The sequence below is a fragment of the Equus caballus genome, chromosome 10 (assembly GCF_041296265.1).
Source record: "Equus caballus isolate H_3958 breed thoroughbred chromosome 10, TB-T2T, whole genome shotgun sequence".
NCBI classification, from domain to species: domain Eukaryota; kingdom Metazoa; phylum Chordata; class Mammalia; order Perissodactyla; family Equidae; genus Equus; species Equus caballus.
In genome coordinates, this window is record NC_091693.1 from 90,814,835 (window position 1) to 90,831,271 (window position 16,437).

The 16,437-nt window shown below is 46.9% G+C and overlaps 1 protein-coding gene across 6 annotated transcripts in view; it reads left to right on the forward strand.

The window, feature by feature from the left end:
• The window catches only part of ARFGEF3 (ARFGEF family member 3), a 146,623-nt gene that overhangs the window by 122,163 nt on the left and 8,023 nt on the right, over positions 1 to 16,437 (forward strand). For all 6 annotated transcript variants that reach the window (XM_023651189.2, XM_023651191.2, XM_023651192.2 and 3 more), the window contains 7 exons: positions 2,421 to 2,549; positions 4,916 to 5,092; positions 6,627 to 6,741; positions 7,539 to 7,641; positions 8,079 to 8,210; positions 10,383 to 10,504; positions 14,972 to 16,190. In XM_023651189.2, the coding sequence (XP_023506957.2) occupies positions 2,421 to 2,549; positions 4,916 to 5,092; positions 6,627 to 6,741; positions 7,539 to 7,641; positions 8,079 to 8,210; positions 10,383 to 10,504; positions 14,972 to 16,190 (1,997 nt within the window). The remainder of the gene's footprint in view (positions 1 to 2,420; positions 2,550 to 4,915; positions 5,093 to 6,626; positions 6,742 to 7,538; positions 7,642 to 8,078; positions 8,211 to 10,382; positions 10,505 to 14,971; positions 16,191 to 16,437) is intronic.

Genomic DNA, 16,437 nt, shown 5'->3' on the forward strand with positions numbered 1-16,437 from the left:
GGACTACTTGGTTAGAGACTGAAGAAATTAAGCCATTACTGAAGAGAGAATCTGTTTGTGACTGGTGAAGCTGAAGGCTCATGAAAAGAATAATTTTAAAGAACGTTTCACATTGGTCCCCATGTGATTTCCTGTGAACTGGAGTTCAGTCTAGGAACTTGGGATAATGTCCAGATTTGTGCTTGCTGTCTTGTGATTCAGACAACCCTGTCCTATTTCTAGACTTAGAGATGGAAGTGATCTCTTTAAAGGGCTCTAATAGCTGGGCATAGGTTGGTTTAAGCCCTTGAAAAAGGGCTTTGGGGGCAGTGCTTTTAATTTGCTTTTTTGTTTGTTTTTGATTTTTCTTCTGTTTAGTTTTTATATTATGAATTATTTTATGGGGTGCCTAGAAGATTCACAGTTTTCCGTAGGGATTAGCAACAGTAAAGCCTCGCTGGTTCAGACTAGTTGTGAGGAAGAACTATGGGAAAGAATAGATATCTAAGGTGGAGAGCAATTAAAACATTGGAAGTTAGCTAGATGTTGCCTAATAGAGGTTTCGTTTTAATGATTAGATGAGAATAACTTTTACTTAGCATCTGAAACCTCCAACCCAGACAGTGACGAGCAGAAGCTAAAGCTGCTTATCCACAGTGCAGTCTGTGGAGCAGTTGCAAACGGTTTGTGGCAGTAAGCATTCCTGTCCCGTTTGTGCAAATCCTTAATCCTTTTTTTTCTAGGAAGCACATCTTATGGACAAAGCCCAGCCGAGCACTCTCTCAAGCTCCCACAGGGTAAATTCATCAAGGGCTTTAAAGTTATAATTATACATGAAACGTAGCTAGATCTCAGAAAAGAATGAGAGAGCTTTACATTAATATTAAAAGTTAATTCTCCTGGGGCCAGCCCCATGGCATAGTGGTTAAGTTTAGCATGCTCCACTTTAGCAGCCCAGGTTCGCAGGTTTGGATCCCAGGCGTGGACCTCCACCACTTGGCAGCCAGGCTGTGGTGGTGACCCACATATAAAGTGCAGAAAGATTGGCAACAGATGTTAGCTCAGGGCTAATGTTCCTCAGCAAAAAAAAAAAAAAGAAAAGAAAGAAATTACTTCTCACCATTGATATATTCTTAGATATTATTCCTCTGGTTTCCAAAGGCAAATAGTTACTTTTTTCTACAGAAATTTCAAACTTACGTAAAACAAGACAGAATGGTATAATGGACCTTCCTGTACCCATCACTCAGCTTCAACTATTATTAACTGGCAGCCAGTCTTGTGTTATGTGTGTCTACAGGCACACACATGCGCGCTCTTCCTGTCTCCCACCTCCCTGACTTCCTCCTCCCCATGTTATTTTAAAGCAAATACCGGACATCACAGCATTTCATCTGTAAATGCTTTAGTGTGTGTTCTCCAGAGATCACAAACATAACCATAATGTCATTATCACACCTAAGAATTCACAGTAATTCTTTAACATCAAATTTCCAATTTTCTTATGAATGTGCATTAATTTCCAGGATTCACATAAGATCCACACTGACTGTTTGGCTGTGATGTGTCTCTTAAATCCTTTTCAATCTACAGCTTTTCCTCTCCAACTCTTTTTTACCCCTTTGCAGTTTACTTGTGAAAGAAGTGAGGCACCTTGTCCTGGAGTTTCCCATGTGGATTTTACTGGTTCCCTCATAGTGGTGTGTGACATGGTGACATGTTCTTCTGTCCCCTGCATTTCCTGTAAATTAGCTTGTCCAACCTCCTTGTATTCTGAAGTTCGTGAGAACTTGCTGTCACTCAGTTTTATATTTAGTGTCCATGACCTTGATTTTGCCTCCTATTAATGGGGATATTTAAAACTGGGGAAGTTGTTTTTTTAATGAGAATATTTAAAAACTAGCATCTTCTGATAGTTTTCTTTTACAGGAAAATTATAAGTAACATATTAAAATTAAAATGTAGAGTGGGCTATTTTTTTATATTCTCCTCTAGGTCCTTTTGTCTAAAGCTGGAGAAGCTGAGTCCTCTTCTGCCACAGCTGCCGAGCTTGAGTTCACCTGTTCCTGAAGGCAGGGATTCACAGGGATGTTGGCTTCTGTAGTGCTGTGTAAATGGCAAAACTGGAACTGTTTGGACGTAATAAAAAGAAGCTCATGCTTTTTCCCTCACCAAGTAGTGAGCAGTAATGAGAATTACTTCTTCCTGAAGGGGAATAAGGAAGAAATTTGAGCATTTTTCCCTTTGACTTTGTCAGAAAGCGTAAGTCATAATCTGTCGGTGCTCACAGGCCCTGAGTGCGGCCTTGCTGGGGGACGCCTCCCATCCGTGCAACACGTGGCAGATCACAGGACTCTTTTACGTGCCATGTTTGCCTTGACATTGTGATGATCCTGTGTTGTGTTTAACTGGATCTCACAGAGGCTGGTTTTGGTTCCCAGGTCTGATAGAAGTCTGGATCATCCTGCTGGAGCAGCTAACAGCAGCCGTGTCCAACTGTCCACGTCAGCACCAACCGCCAACCTTGGATTTACTCTTCGAGCTGTTGAGAGATGTTACCAAAACTCCTGGTAAATATTTCTCTATATCTTTTTCTATGTCTTACTTTTTTCAGGAAAGTATTTCTGTGAGTTGCTACCTGTGTCACTGCTGTAAACTTAGACAGCATAATAGATGCTCAGTCATATTTGTTGAATGGCTATGATGCAGTGATATTTAAGAGATGTTGTATTATTGTTTGTGGGTCTTCCCACCAGTCCATTTACAAATGAAGCGTGGTGGCCAGGTGATTGAATGTGTGGAGCCCTACAATAGTCAGGCTGAGGGTGTGGCATCAATGTCTCCATGAGCAGTTGGCTTTGCCCTGTTCCACATTACAGCCTTCCTCTTTGGCTGAATCTCACATGGCCCCAGGTATATCAGGGTGCACTGGGTACCACCAATGGCAGCAAACCACTCAGATGTGTATGCGGTGTTAAAACAGCAGCGTCTGGATTGTATAAAGGTCGTAGGTGATCAGATTTGGAAAAAGACATTTAGAGATCACCTTGTACCTGATAGTCCAGAAAAAGAATGGCCTTTAGGAATTTGTTTCTTATTCTGAATTATTCAAGGTTAGCATTCACACTTACTCATCCAGATTTTCCCAAGAGCAAAGAAATATTTATAGAAGTTTTAGTTTTCACTAAGAGACTCAGAACCACAAATGAAACCACTAGTCAATTCCATAGTCATAAGAGGAGTTTTGTGTTCAGCATAAACTGACGAAGACTCAATACTCTCTTGAGATCCATAGCAAGTTTATGTCAGAATTCTTTCCAGGAAAACTGTCATCACTATTCCCACATGTTGGAAAGCTAAAAGCTTTCCATCCAAGAATAAGCAGGTGTTTGACGGAAGTCATTATATGCTGCTGATTCCAATTCGGTTTCACCAATCAGGACCATTTTCTGCTTTCACACTGATTGGCCCTAAGTGTGTGTGAAGAGCATTTAACCCAATAATTCTATTCCTAAAAATCTGTCATCAAAGCAAATTAACAGTAATGAAGACAGAAATGTATATATATAATGATGTTTGTGAAACATCTTGAATACCAAAAAATTATAAATGCCCCAAATGGGTTAAGAAATTATGGTAAAAGTGTTTAAATATTCTACAGGCATTAAAATGAACATTTGTGAATAATATTTAATGACGTGAATAATTGTTTACAAGGCATTATGTTAATATATGTATAGTATGGAGTGCAATCTCAACTCTATGAAATTTTATGCATTTATAAATACCCGTACACAGGTATGTTCAAAAGTGCTAGGAGGAGGGCCAGCCCCGGTGGCCTAGTGGTTAAGTTTGATGTGCTCTGCTTTGGAGGCCAAGGTTCGGTTCCCAGGTGCAGATCGACACCACTCATCCATCAGTGGCCATGCTATGGTGGTGACCCACATACAAAAAGAAGAAGATTGGCAGTGGCTGTTAGCTCAGCACAAATCTTCCTCAGCACAAAAAAAAGTACTAGAAGGAAATACATCAAAATGTAATTTTTTTCTTTGTATTCTCATGTATTTTCTGTGCTTATTATAGAAAGGATGCCTTGCTTTTGTTACCAGAATTTTAAAAATCCATCAACATTTTCACGAAGATTTTCATTATGGCATTGTCTATAAAGCGAAAAATTAGAAACACCTTCAGTGTCCATCAGGAAGGGAGTGGATAAGTGTTACGTATTCGTACAGTGGGATAGTGTGTGGCAGTAAAATGAGGACTTTCTAAAACATGTATTATTAAGGGCAAAAAGCAACATGCAGACCAAGGTTTACATTATCCTCTTTATATAAAAGTAATGAAAAACAAAACTCTGTATCCCTCTTTTCATATAAATAGATGTACTTACATCTTAAAGGTGTTTTAGTGACATGCGTATATATCTGTGTGTTTGTATCTGGGGACCAAGGAGTTGATCAGGGATATTTAGCTTTATCAGTATTCTTTGAGTTTCTATGTGTGTGTCCATGTGCATAAATAAGTCATGACCGTGTGTGGTTCCCCATCAGTGCTAGATTCTTTTTTTTTGTTCATGAGGAAGATTGGCCCTGTGCTAGCACCTGTTGCCCATCTTCCTCTTTTTGCTTGAGGAAGATTGTTGCTGAGATAACATCTGTGCCAGTCTTCCTCTATTTTGTACGTGGGACACTGCCACAGCGTGGCTTAATAAGTGGTGCGTAGGTCCACACCCGGGCTCTGAACTGGTGAACCTGGGGCCGCCAAAGCGGAGCACACAGACTTAACCGCTGTGCCACCGGGCTGGCCCCCATGCTAGACTCCTTTCCCTCAGACCTTCTCAGGGATCAGTGGTGGTGCATGACGGCGAAGTGCTTCCCTTCCTTCACAGGAGAGCTGCCGAGATCACCACTCTGTGCTGACTTTGCTTTTTCAGGACCAGGGTTCGGTATCTACGCGGTTGTTCACCTCCTCCTCCCTGTGATGTCCGTTTGGCTCCGTCGTAGCCATCAGGACCACTCTTACTGGGATGCAGCCTCTGCCAACTTCAAGCATGCCATTGGCCTGTCCTGTGAGCTGGTGGTGGAGCACGTTCAGAGCTTTATACACTCAGGTACCTGGTGCCAGAGCGGCTCGTGAGTGTGTCTTTAGAGGCAGCACCACTGTCTGACAGTGCTTAGTAAGTACCTCACACAAATACCAGGGCCTAGGTTTTGTCCTGGAATTGTTAAAACAGAATGACATGGTCAGTGCCAGCCTTCAAATAGATTATCAGAAAGAAAATTGATACTCGTGTGTCCTCTACATGATTACCAAACACGTAATTAAAATATGTGTGTGACTAAAGATGAAATACCTAATAAAGTTAGGGTATCTGTGCATTAGGAGAGGGGAGGTAAGTTCAAGTATTTAACAAATTAAAAAGGAAGAAATGTTTCTGTAGCCTGGGGGTGTGTCCTGTTGTCCTGCTTCATCTGGGGGCTAAATAGAGGAAGCAGGATTGTAGAAAAGGCTTAAGTTATGGGCAAGAATTTGCTTAATGGTTTAGGGGGGAAGAGAAGGTTCTTAATATCTGTGGCGTTTTGAGAAAGACTTGAAAGCGTGGGGTGAATAGTAGGTTAAAGGCAGCAGGTCGAGGGGGAGGGGGTCAGCACGGAGAGGGGGTCGGCACGGAGGGGGCTGGCACGGAGGGGGTCGGTAGTGGCTCCGGCAGAGCAGCCTTGTGGAGCAGAGGTTCCTGTGCGTGGCTCCTGCCATGGGAGGGTCTGGGAGTCTGAGCGCAGAGCAGACAGCAGACTAGCCCTGGGGGTTCTGCAGAAGAGGGAAGGGCATGGGAAGTAGAGAGAACAGAACAGGGCGGGAGCTGCCTGTGGGAGAGGTGGGAGAAACTCCCAGGGAGGGTCAGAGAGCACACAGAGGGAGCACATCTCTGCTGGGCTGAGTGAGGGCAACGTTCTCTGCAAAAGAGCGGCTGGTGGGGAAAGAGAACAGTGGCATTTCCACAGGTGGTAATGGCCGTGCCCGTGGGGCAGGCGTTCTCTGCCAGCTCATTGCTCCCCACAGCCTGGAGCCCTTGAGGATCCTGCTGAAAACGGATTCTGCGGCCTCAGAGGGCCTCTGAGCAAAAGAATACAGACCAGTGCTTGACTGAGCAGCTGGAATGTGACGTGGGGAGTCTGATTTTCTTCAGTCACGGGGCAGTGTGCAGACTGGAGCCAGACTGAAAACGCTCGAGGAGACGGGGGAGGACAGGTTTTTTGTTTTCCCAGAGCATTTAATTCAGTTTAATTTGACTATTATCAGTAAGGAAAATGTTTGATTTTCCTTTTTGTAAAGAATTTAGATGAATTATGTACTTAACTGAAAATGTTCATCTGCATATAAAATGTTCATCAGCACATAAAAGTGAACCACATATTTCCTCTTGATCTATCTACAAATGGATGAAACAAGCTAAAGTTGGGTAAAATCCAGGAACATTGTTGTCTTCAAGGGTTTTTTGTTTTTAGGGTCATTTTCCTCGTTGGTCTCTTTCCTGGATGTTGATCTATCTTATTGCTCAGCCTCCCCTCTTTGGCGGTAGATGCCGCTCCAGCCATTCATTTACAGTAATGCTGAGTGAAACCTTGTCTTGGCTCTTCCTGCAGACATCAGGTACGAGGGCGTGATCAACACCATGCTGAAGGACCTCTTTGAGTTGCTGGTGGCCTGTGTGGCCAAACCCACGGAAACCATCTCCAGGGTGGGCTGCTCCTGTATCCGGTGAGAAAGGATCCCTGGCTCTCCACAAAACTGGAGTTTTTATTATGAAATCCATTGGAATTAAATTGTTTTGTGGTAGCAATCCACTTTTTAGTTTGCTTTTAATAAGGGAAAATGACTTTGTATAAATGCAAATGTGTGCCAATGATTCCTTGTTTTGGTGTTCAGTCAGCAAGTATTTATTGTGCAAGTCATTATACCAGGTGCTCTGCTGCGTGGAAGGCGATGTGAGCCGAGGTCCCTGCCTTGAAGGAGCTCATAGCCCCTTCTGGAGGCCGCACTAGAGAGTCATGTGAAACACAGTGACCGTAGGGGCACTGTCAGTGCCCTGGAAGGACGGGACATGGGCAGGGTGGTCAGCAGGGGCTCGCTGTCCTGGTGACACTTGGTGGGATCTCCCCAGGGGGCAGCTCATGGTGGGTTCTCACTGTCTCTCCGCCAGCAGGAGAGCAGCGTGAATGAATCCGTGGGATAAAATTACAAGGGATGAGAGGGTTTAGTTGTGTTTGTTGATCATCGTTTGTAGAGGAGTAGTGGAAAATGGGGTTAGAATGGAAAAATCAGTACAGGGTATCCAGTCCTCCACACAGCCTGAGTTTGAAAACCAGCCTGTTTGTAGTGGGGACCCGTTGATATTTTGTGTTAAAATAGTTTGGGAAATAGCATTATGATGATGGAACATGGACAGACTGGAGGCAGGGGGATAAGCCGGCAGGACCGGTCAGGAAATTGTGGACTAAGTCTACGCACACATCTGTACCTATGGATTAGGACGTCCTTCCTATCTCTTCTGGCAGGTACGTCCTCGTGACAGCAGGCCCTGTGTTCACTGAGGAGATGTGGAGGCTCGCTTGCTGTGCACTGCAGGATGCGTTCTCCGCCACACTCAAGCCAGTGAAGGTATGTGCACAGGTTCCCGTCATCCTGAGCTCCTAGTGCTGCGTCTGGCTGGGCAGCAGGGTTCTGCCTTCCTCCTCATAGCAGCTGTCACACTGGAGACCTCGCAGAGGGTGAGGAAGAGGTGGCTGCATCAGTGCTTTGGTCCCAGACACAGTGACAGTGTCAGATGCAAGACAGGGCCTGGAGCCATGCACCGCGCGCACCCAGGGAGCACCAGATGTAAGACAGGGCCTGGAGCTGTGCACTGCGCGCACCCAGGCGGCACCAGATTCAAGACAGGGCCTAGAGCCCTGCACTTCACACACTCAGGGAGCACCAGATTCAAGACAGGGCCTGGAGCCGTGCACTGCGCACACCCAGAAAGCACCAGATCCAAGACAGGGCCTGGAGCCGTGCACTGCGCACACCCAGAGAGCGCCTGCTGTGTTTCTCCCTAGGACCTGCTGGGCTGCTTCCACAGCGGCACAGAGAGCTTCAGTGGGGAAGGCTGCCAGGTGCGGGTGGCGGCCCCCTCCTCTTCCCCCAGTGCCGAGGCCGAGTACTGGCGCATCCGAGCCATGGCTCAGCAGGTAAGGCTGCGGCATCGGATCCCAGGGCTCCTAGAAGCTCCTTCCTGAGGGTCTTGACCCCCAAGCCACCTGTCCTTCTCTTAGGGACCTATGCCTCCTGGCCTGACCTCTTGCTGGTGCTGTTCCTCACAGGATGGCTTTCACCAGTCAGCAGTGTGTGGCCCTCTCTGCCATCCCCTACTTGCTGCTCCTCAGGCACCTTCTCCTGCCTGCCCTGCGCTTCACACGCCACTTGACATGCTTGGACTGTGTACACTCTAAGTGTTATTACCGCTAGTGTCTGAGTGCCAAGGGTGGCAAACTTATTTGACTTTTTTCTTATATCTCCTGTACAGAGCACAGAGCTTGACATTTACAAGTTGCTTAATAAGTTCAAGTTGAATGTAACTGATTAGTAAAATTAGAATGTACTTACCCACGACTTTTCTTCTGACACATGTCAGAAGTCACAGAAGTTGGTTGTGAGCTCCTGAGGAGCAGAGAATGTGTTCTGTGTTTCCTTGGTGTGGCTAGAGCAGGCGTGCAGAAGGCGCTTAGAGGATGCTAGTCAGTGAATTCCTGAGTCACAGAAGGCCTTGCAGAATTAGCACAGGCCAAGATGTGCCCCAAATGTTCCAGTGCCATGTTGGTCTGCCTCTGAGAAGCCCTGCGTGGCTCTCGTCCGCAGGACAAGCAAGCAACGTCCCCAAATTCACATCTGTTCATAACGGGGAAAATGACTAAACGCCCACAGTCGTTGATTGATAAACGCTCTACCGTGCAGCACAGCAGACACATTTGAAGTGTCTTCAGATGCAGAAGATAGTTTGCATACATATGCGTGTGTGGTACATGTTTAAAATATTAAGCAATTTTTGTGGATGTATATGCACTGTCAGATTGAATTAAATTTGAAAAAATAAGGTGCGTTGAGGGTTCTATTAAAGGCTCCCTTTCTCTACGAGATCTGTTTAGATTCTTAGCAACACCTCCTCTTAGCGCATTGTTACTCCAGGGTGCCCTGGCTGGCAACATGAAGACCTCAGTCACCCTCACTTGTCAGTGGAGAAGCTTCGAGGGCAGGTCTGGCTCCTGCATGGCTTTCGCCGGCTCTCCTTAGGTAGCAGGACAAGAACTTCCCCTCCCCCTCGCACTACTCACAGCCTCTGCTGAGCACACTCATAGCATCCCGGGTGGACGGTTCTTCTGTTGTGAAGGGAGGGAGCATCCAAGGCCAGTTCACAGAGGTCGGAACAGAAGAAAGGTTGTAAGGCTCCAGTGAGGAGCCACTTTCAACAGCCTGGCCCTCATGGACTCAGTGGTGGTCAGTCTGGCTAGGAGCCATAACAGAGAAGCCAAGAAGCGCTCCTCCAGAGGAATAGGTTCCCTATGCAGGAATTCATTGCCCTGGCCAGATAGGGTTCCCATCATACCCCACAGCAAGGGTCAGCGCGTCCGTGGAGTCCTGCTCTAAAACGCGTCGCTAGTGGGGAAGACAGGAGAGGCCATCAGTGAGCCTTTCGCTTCCTAATCTTTCCCTTTTCTCCTCAGTCCCAAACCCTCCTCCTCTGTTCACTCTTCAGATGACCCAGTATTCAACAATCTAGTAGTTCTTAACAAGATTTGGAAAGAAAAAGTTCCTTAAAAATACTCGTATTTCAGGGAAGTGGGACAAGAATCTGGGAAGTGGGGGCTCTTTTCTCAGTCACATCTCCCATCATCTAGTAGGGAGCATGGCCCATCAGTCGTCCAGACAGGACGTCCTGATTAAGTTCTTATTCCTGCATTGGATGGAACACCGTACCAAACAGACGTCAGAACCAGAGAAGTCAGAATCAGAGAAGAGCTTTGCAAACACAGCCTCTCCGTTCACCCCTAGGGGGAGGCGTCGGTGCTGGCTCTCGGAATGTAATGAGCTGTCGTGCTGTGGGGGCTCGCACTGTGTTAGCATTAGCGTGGGCAGCTAACATTTACTGAGTGTTTACTCCTCCAGTGCTTTCATGTGAAACGTACATGTTAAGCTATTTAATTCTTTCCACAAACACACCAGGTAGGAAACCATCATCGACCTCTCGTCATGGGTGAGAAAATGAGTAGAAAGAGCCAGCCACTTGCCCAGGCCCTCCAGCTCATCCCTGGTTGAGTCGGGTCGAGGATGGTGGAGCTCTGAACTCTCCTTTGTGCCCCCCACAGGTGTTTATGTTGGACACTCAGTGCTCACCAAAGACCCCAAACAACTTGGATCACGCCCAGTCCTGTCAGCTTATTATCGAGCTGCCTCCAGATGAGAAGCAAAACGGGCACGCCAAGAAGAGGTGAGCGGCAAGTAGGGAAGTTGCGTGCCCCAGGTCTGGCTCACTGTCAACCAGACTTTGGCCCAGAATACTGGAGGCATTTGTGGAGTCGTCTAGCAAAGGTTTCATACCACATTGTTGGCCTTTTAACCAAATTTCCCACATTTCACATGTGTGGTTGCTAGGGCTACCATAACAAAGTACCATAAACTGGGGGCTCAAACAACAAGAATGCATTTCCTCACAGTTCTGGAGGCTGGACGTCCAAGGTGAGGATGTCAGCAGAGTTAGTTTCTCATGAGGCCTCTCTCCTTGGCTTCTTCCTGGGTCTCTTCTCCCTGTGTCTTCACATGTTCTTCCCTTTGTCCCTGTGTGTCCTAACCTCTTCCTCTTTGAAGAATCCTGGTTGTGTTGGATTAGAGCCCAGACACGTGACTGCATTTTAACTTAATCTCCTCTTTAAAGACCCTGGCTCCAAATACAGCCACATTCTGAGGTCCTGGGGGTTAGAAATTTTGAGGGGACACAACTCAGTGTGTCTATAGCATGATATATATTATAATCTTTTTTAAAAAAATAATTCTAGTGTGTCTATACCATGATACATATTATAATCTTTTTAAAAAAAATAATTGTAGTTTGAGGCATGAGTCATAGTGTTTTGGTGAGAAACGCATCAACTTCTCGTGAGCAATACAGTGGTCAGGAGACAGAGGAGCTGTGCCTGCCACAGAAAACTTGCCCTCCTTGAATTCTGTTACCTGCCTAGACACTGTCGTCCTGTAGTTGGAGATGAAGGCAGGCGGTAGCTGAAATTTCCCACCTGGAACTTGGGACGCACTGGTGGTCATGGCGGTAACTGCAGACAGACATTCTGGCTTCCATCTTGTTCGCGAGGAAACACTCGCAGAGGCTGGGCTGCTTATTCAGGGGACACGCAACTGCAAAGTGGCAGAGCTGGAATCAAAACCGGGTCTGACTGAGCACAACGCCTGTGTCCTTTACCATTTCCTTTTTAGAAAGAAAGAGGGTGATTTTTCCAAAAGTTAGCCAGTCAGTATAGCAGTTTGATTAAAACAATCATTTAGGTGAAATTTCCAGGTACTAATTTTTTAGCCAAGTGTGTGAAATATAAAGAAAAAAAATTATGAAGCATGAGTAGGAACTAGAACAGCTGTGAACCTGCTGCTGAGGTTCAGAGACAGGACTTCACCGACATTCCCAGGGCTCCTCCCAAATCTGGCCCCACCTCCCCCACTGGAGCCTGGTTTCCAAGTGATGGTCGCTTATGTACCAAAGGTGGTGGCTCCTTTTCACATCTTCGAGCGTTGATCTGTTTCAGAATTTCTGTTCTTTCCCTGCCTGCTTCCTTATATTTCTAGTTTCCTTTTGGCCAATTTTTCTTGCTGGAATATTTTTTGAAGTAAAAGTAGGAAGGAAGTGGAAGAGCAGGCTGAATTCACAGTATAAATAAAACGGACGAGGATTGCCTGCCACGCCAATGCTATTGGTTTAAAGCTTTTAAAGGGTTAATAGTTAAAAATTTATCAACATGGTGCATCAGTTTACTTAGTACTATTAGACAGTTACCCCCTCGATGAAATTCAGTAAAACAGGAAGAGCGTACTCCATAGCAGAGCCCACTGGCCACGGAGCCAGAAAATATTCCCTGACATTCTTTAGGGCTCTTTGCCAAACTTTGTATTTTGCATTCTTGGATTTGACTCATTATGGTGGCAATTCTTAACTTAGCACAGGATGTGGTGGGAGGTGAGTTAGACGTAAGAAAAGTTTGCATGTGCGCCTGTCAGGTGCATCCTCAGAGGCCCCATTGAAGTCACCCCTGGGAAACCAGGCCTAGATTAACCCAGACTGCCGCGTTTAGATGAATGGCTTTGACATGGATGGCCCCAAGCTTTACACAGTCCACATGACCTTGCTTGGAGCTTTAAGATGCACTTTAAACCGTGCATCTGTTTGTCTCTGGTGCAGCTGACATGGGCGTGCCTTCAGTCGGTGCCTGTTCTGCAGTGAACTCTCCAGCAGCCAATGTGGATGCCTGCTCCCCTTTGCATTCTGCGTCTGGCGAGGAGTGGGTGGTGTGAGTCCACTGCGTCCCAGGCCCCTTGCAGGCTGTGCTGAGAAAAAGGTTGGGACACAGGGTACAGCAAAGTGAAAAGTGTGTTCCCCGTCTTTCCTGTACCCTGCCAGCACAGAGGGCTGAGTTGCACGTCTGTAAACAGTGATTTCACCCTGTCGGTATCTTTCTGAAATTTTCATCTCTTCAGTGTTGCTGCTTCTTCCCTTCTTTGTTTTCTAGTTGCTGCATCATCTTTAGCTTGAACCTGAAGTCAAGGGGATTTTCTGTCCTTTCCTACACACGCAGTTAGCAATTTTATATCCTAAAACATCAAAGGGAATGTCTTGTTGACAGAGATAATCCAGACATGGGGCCAGCCCCGGGGGCCTAGTGGTTAAGTTTGGCACATTCCACTTCAGCAGCCTGTGTTCAGTTCTGGGCGTGGACCTACACCACTCTGTTGGCAGCCATGCTGTGCTGGTGGTCCACATGCTAAAAAATAGAGGAAGGTTGGCACAGATGTTAGCTCAGGGTGAATCTTCCTCAGCAAAAGAAAAAGATAATTCAGACGTGGCTTTGCATCAGCCCTTTCATCAGGTGTTGCTAGAGCATCCCATTGCTGAGTGGGCTGTGTTTTCTCTCACTATACCACTGCACAGGGAGCAAGATCAGCCATTAAACAGACTTGGGAGGATTTTTTGTTCTTTTCTGCTAGTTATAAAATAATTTTTGAATTCAAGGTTATAGCTAGGACATGTGATAATAAAGGAAAAAATTATTAATGATTGGACCTTTGAAATCAATATTGTTAATAAGAGTTGTCATAATTTTGTAATTGTCAGTTATGGGAATTCTAACTATTTTCATGAAATTCTAAGAGCAGTGGAAAGAGCATGAAACCATAAACCCAAAACCACATGGTGAATCAAAATGTCCATGAACGCAGTATCTGGGATTAAAATTGTTTTCTTAGTAGAAGAATCCAAACAAACAGGGCCAAACCACCAAGTGTTGGAGCCCTCCTCTCTGATGCTGCCTTCTCCCCTGGGCCCAGGCAGGAAGAGCGTGAGGTTGTCGTGACCGGGCCAGATGTCCGGGGGGTATGCCCTCTCCCCGCTCCCCATCCCACACAGCTACCCCAGGGGCATCTCAGTGGATACGGATGAGCATCCAGACTACATGGGCGGGAAGGGTGCAGAGGGATTCACATGTGCTGAGCGAACATCGCACTCTTTCCTAAGTTTGTTTCAGAAGGCTGTGAATTACATTATCAGTTTCTTTCCTTGAAAATGTTAGCCTCCTAATACCTCTGATGTTACTACCCCTTCTTGGTGTTGGCTCTGCTCTGTCTCCCATGCTGGAGGCACTCAGGTTTTTACAGACATGTGCATAAAGCATTTACATTTAATCCTGGAAAACTGGTTTGGTTCCTGCAAAGCCAGACTTCAATAAGATTCTGAAAACTTTGGGTTTAAGAAAAGTTGGCAAAGGATAGGGAAAAGGCCAACTAAAATTAATATAACTCAACAAAAATTGTTGCTTTCTTCATTTGCTGTGTTTTATTACTCATAGCTATGAAAGAAAATAAGATGTGTCACATCCCATAATGGTGCTACAGTAGCTCCCCCTTATCCACACGGGACACGTTCCGGGACCTCCTGTGGATGCCTGCAACCTGGATAGTACTGAGCCCTACACGTAATATGTTCTTTCCTATGCATACATACCTGTGATAAAGTTTAGTTTATAAACTAGGCACAGTAAGAGATTAACAGTAGCTTCTCTTTGGCATATCCGAATTTCCAGCATCAGTACTCTTGCACTTTGGGGCTATTATTAAGTAAAATAAGGGTTTCTTAAACACAAGCACTGCCATACTTGACATTCGATCTGATAACCGACACTGCTACTGAGTGATACACACAGTAGCATTACAGCGTGGATATGCTGGACAAACAGGCGATCCAGGTCCCAGGCAGAGGGCACGAGATTTCATCACACTACTCAGAATGTCATACAATGTAAGACTCATGAGTTATTTCTGGAATTTTCCGTTTAATATTTTCGGGCCTCAGGTTGTGGTGGGTAGCCAAAACTGCAGATAAGGGGGGACGATGGCACATTAAAAATATTTTGTGAAACTGTTGTGTTTGTTTTCTGAGGCTTGTTGATAATTAATTCAGTGTCATAACTTACGTTAATTCCATAAAGTATCTGGAATTCCATTAATTGTCATGGTTACCATGTGATGCCCTGGGAAGCTTGCCCTTTTTTAAGAAAGACATTAAAATACAAGTAGTTCACCTTGTTATTTTGCGTGTGTCGTCTGAAATGTGTGATGTCCGGATGGCTTTACAGTGACTCGTGTGAGGCCGGCAGCTCCTAACCAGCCCTCTCTTTGCTTATAGTGTTTCTTTCAGGGAGATCGTGGTGAGCCTCCTGTCTCACCAGGTGTTGCTGCAGAACTTATATGATATCTTGTTGGAAGAGTTTGTCAAACGCCCATCTCCTGGAGAGGAGAAGACCGTCCAACTGCCCGAAGCCAAGCTGGCCGGCTTCCTCAGGTACATCTCCATGCAGAACCTGGCGGTCATATTTGACCTGCTGCTGGATTCATACCGGACGGCCAGAGAGTTCGACACCAGCCCTGGGCTAAAGTGCCTGCTGAAGAAAGTGTCTGGCATCGGGGGTGCTGCCAACCTGTACCGCCAGTCTGCCATGAGTTTTAACATCTACTTCCACGCACTGGTCTGCGCTATCCTCACCAGTCAAGAAGCCATCACTGCCGAGCAAGTGAAGAAGGTTCTTTTTGAAGATGACGAGAGAAGCACAGACTCTTCCCAGCAGTGTTCATCAGAAGATGAAGACATCTTTGAGGAGACTGCCCAGGTGAGCCCCCCAAGAGGCAAGGAGAAGAGGCAGTGGAGGGCTCGGATGCCCTCCCTGAGCGTCCAGCCCATCAGCAATGCAGACTGGGCGTGGCTGGTCAAGCGGCTGCACAAGCTGTGCATGGAATTGTGCAACAACTATATCCAGATGCACCTGGACCTGGAGAACAGCATGGAGGAGGCTCCTCCCTTCAAGAGCGACCTGTCCTTTACCCTCCCCTCCTTCCCGTCCGAGTCATCAACCCCGTCAACCGGGGGATTCTCGGGGAAAGATACCCCCTCTGAGGATGACCGGAGTCAGACACGGGATCACACGGGTGGGTCCCTGAGCCTGAGGGGGGCCAGTGGGGAGCTGCCACCGCCCCCGAGTCCCAAGGGGGAGAAGAAGGATGCCAGCAGGAAGAAGGAGTGGTGGGAGAGCGCGGGCAACAGGATCTGCACCATGGCAGCTGACAAGACCATCTCAAAGCTGATGGCCGAGTACAAACGGAGGAAGCAGCAGCATAACCTGCCGCCGTTCCCTAGAGAGGCCAAGGTGGAGAAGAAGGCGGAGGCCCTGGGCCCCAGGGGCCCCGACTCCCCCCTGCTACAGCGGCCCCAGCACCTGATAGACCAGGGTCACATGCGCCACTCCGTCAGCGCGGGCCCCGAGCTGCTGCGACAGGAGAGGAGGCCGCGCTCCGGCTCCACCGGCAGCTCCCTGAGCATCTCCGCAAGGGACGCTGAGGCGCAGATCCAGGTGGGTGCCGCCGGCGGGAGAGCCGGGCGCAGGTGGCATGGGCAGGGGAGCAGGGGTTCCAGTAGCAGATGTGTCCCCACCAGGAGGGGTGAGCCTGATTTACCTCCCAGGTCAGAGGGCCACCTGGGCGAGACCAGCGTCCGTGTGTCAGCAGGTCAGTGCAAAACGGAAATGCTATTCTCACACAGTTTCAGGAATGGGGTTCATAGGTCATGACATATTTTGAGAGTTAGGAACCCATCTGTAT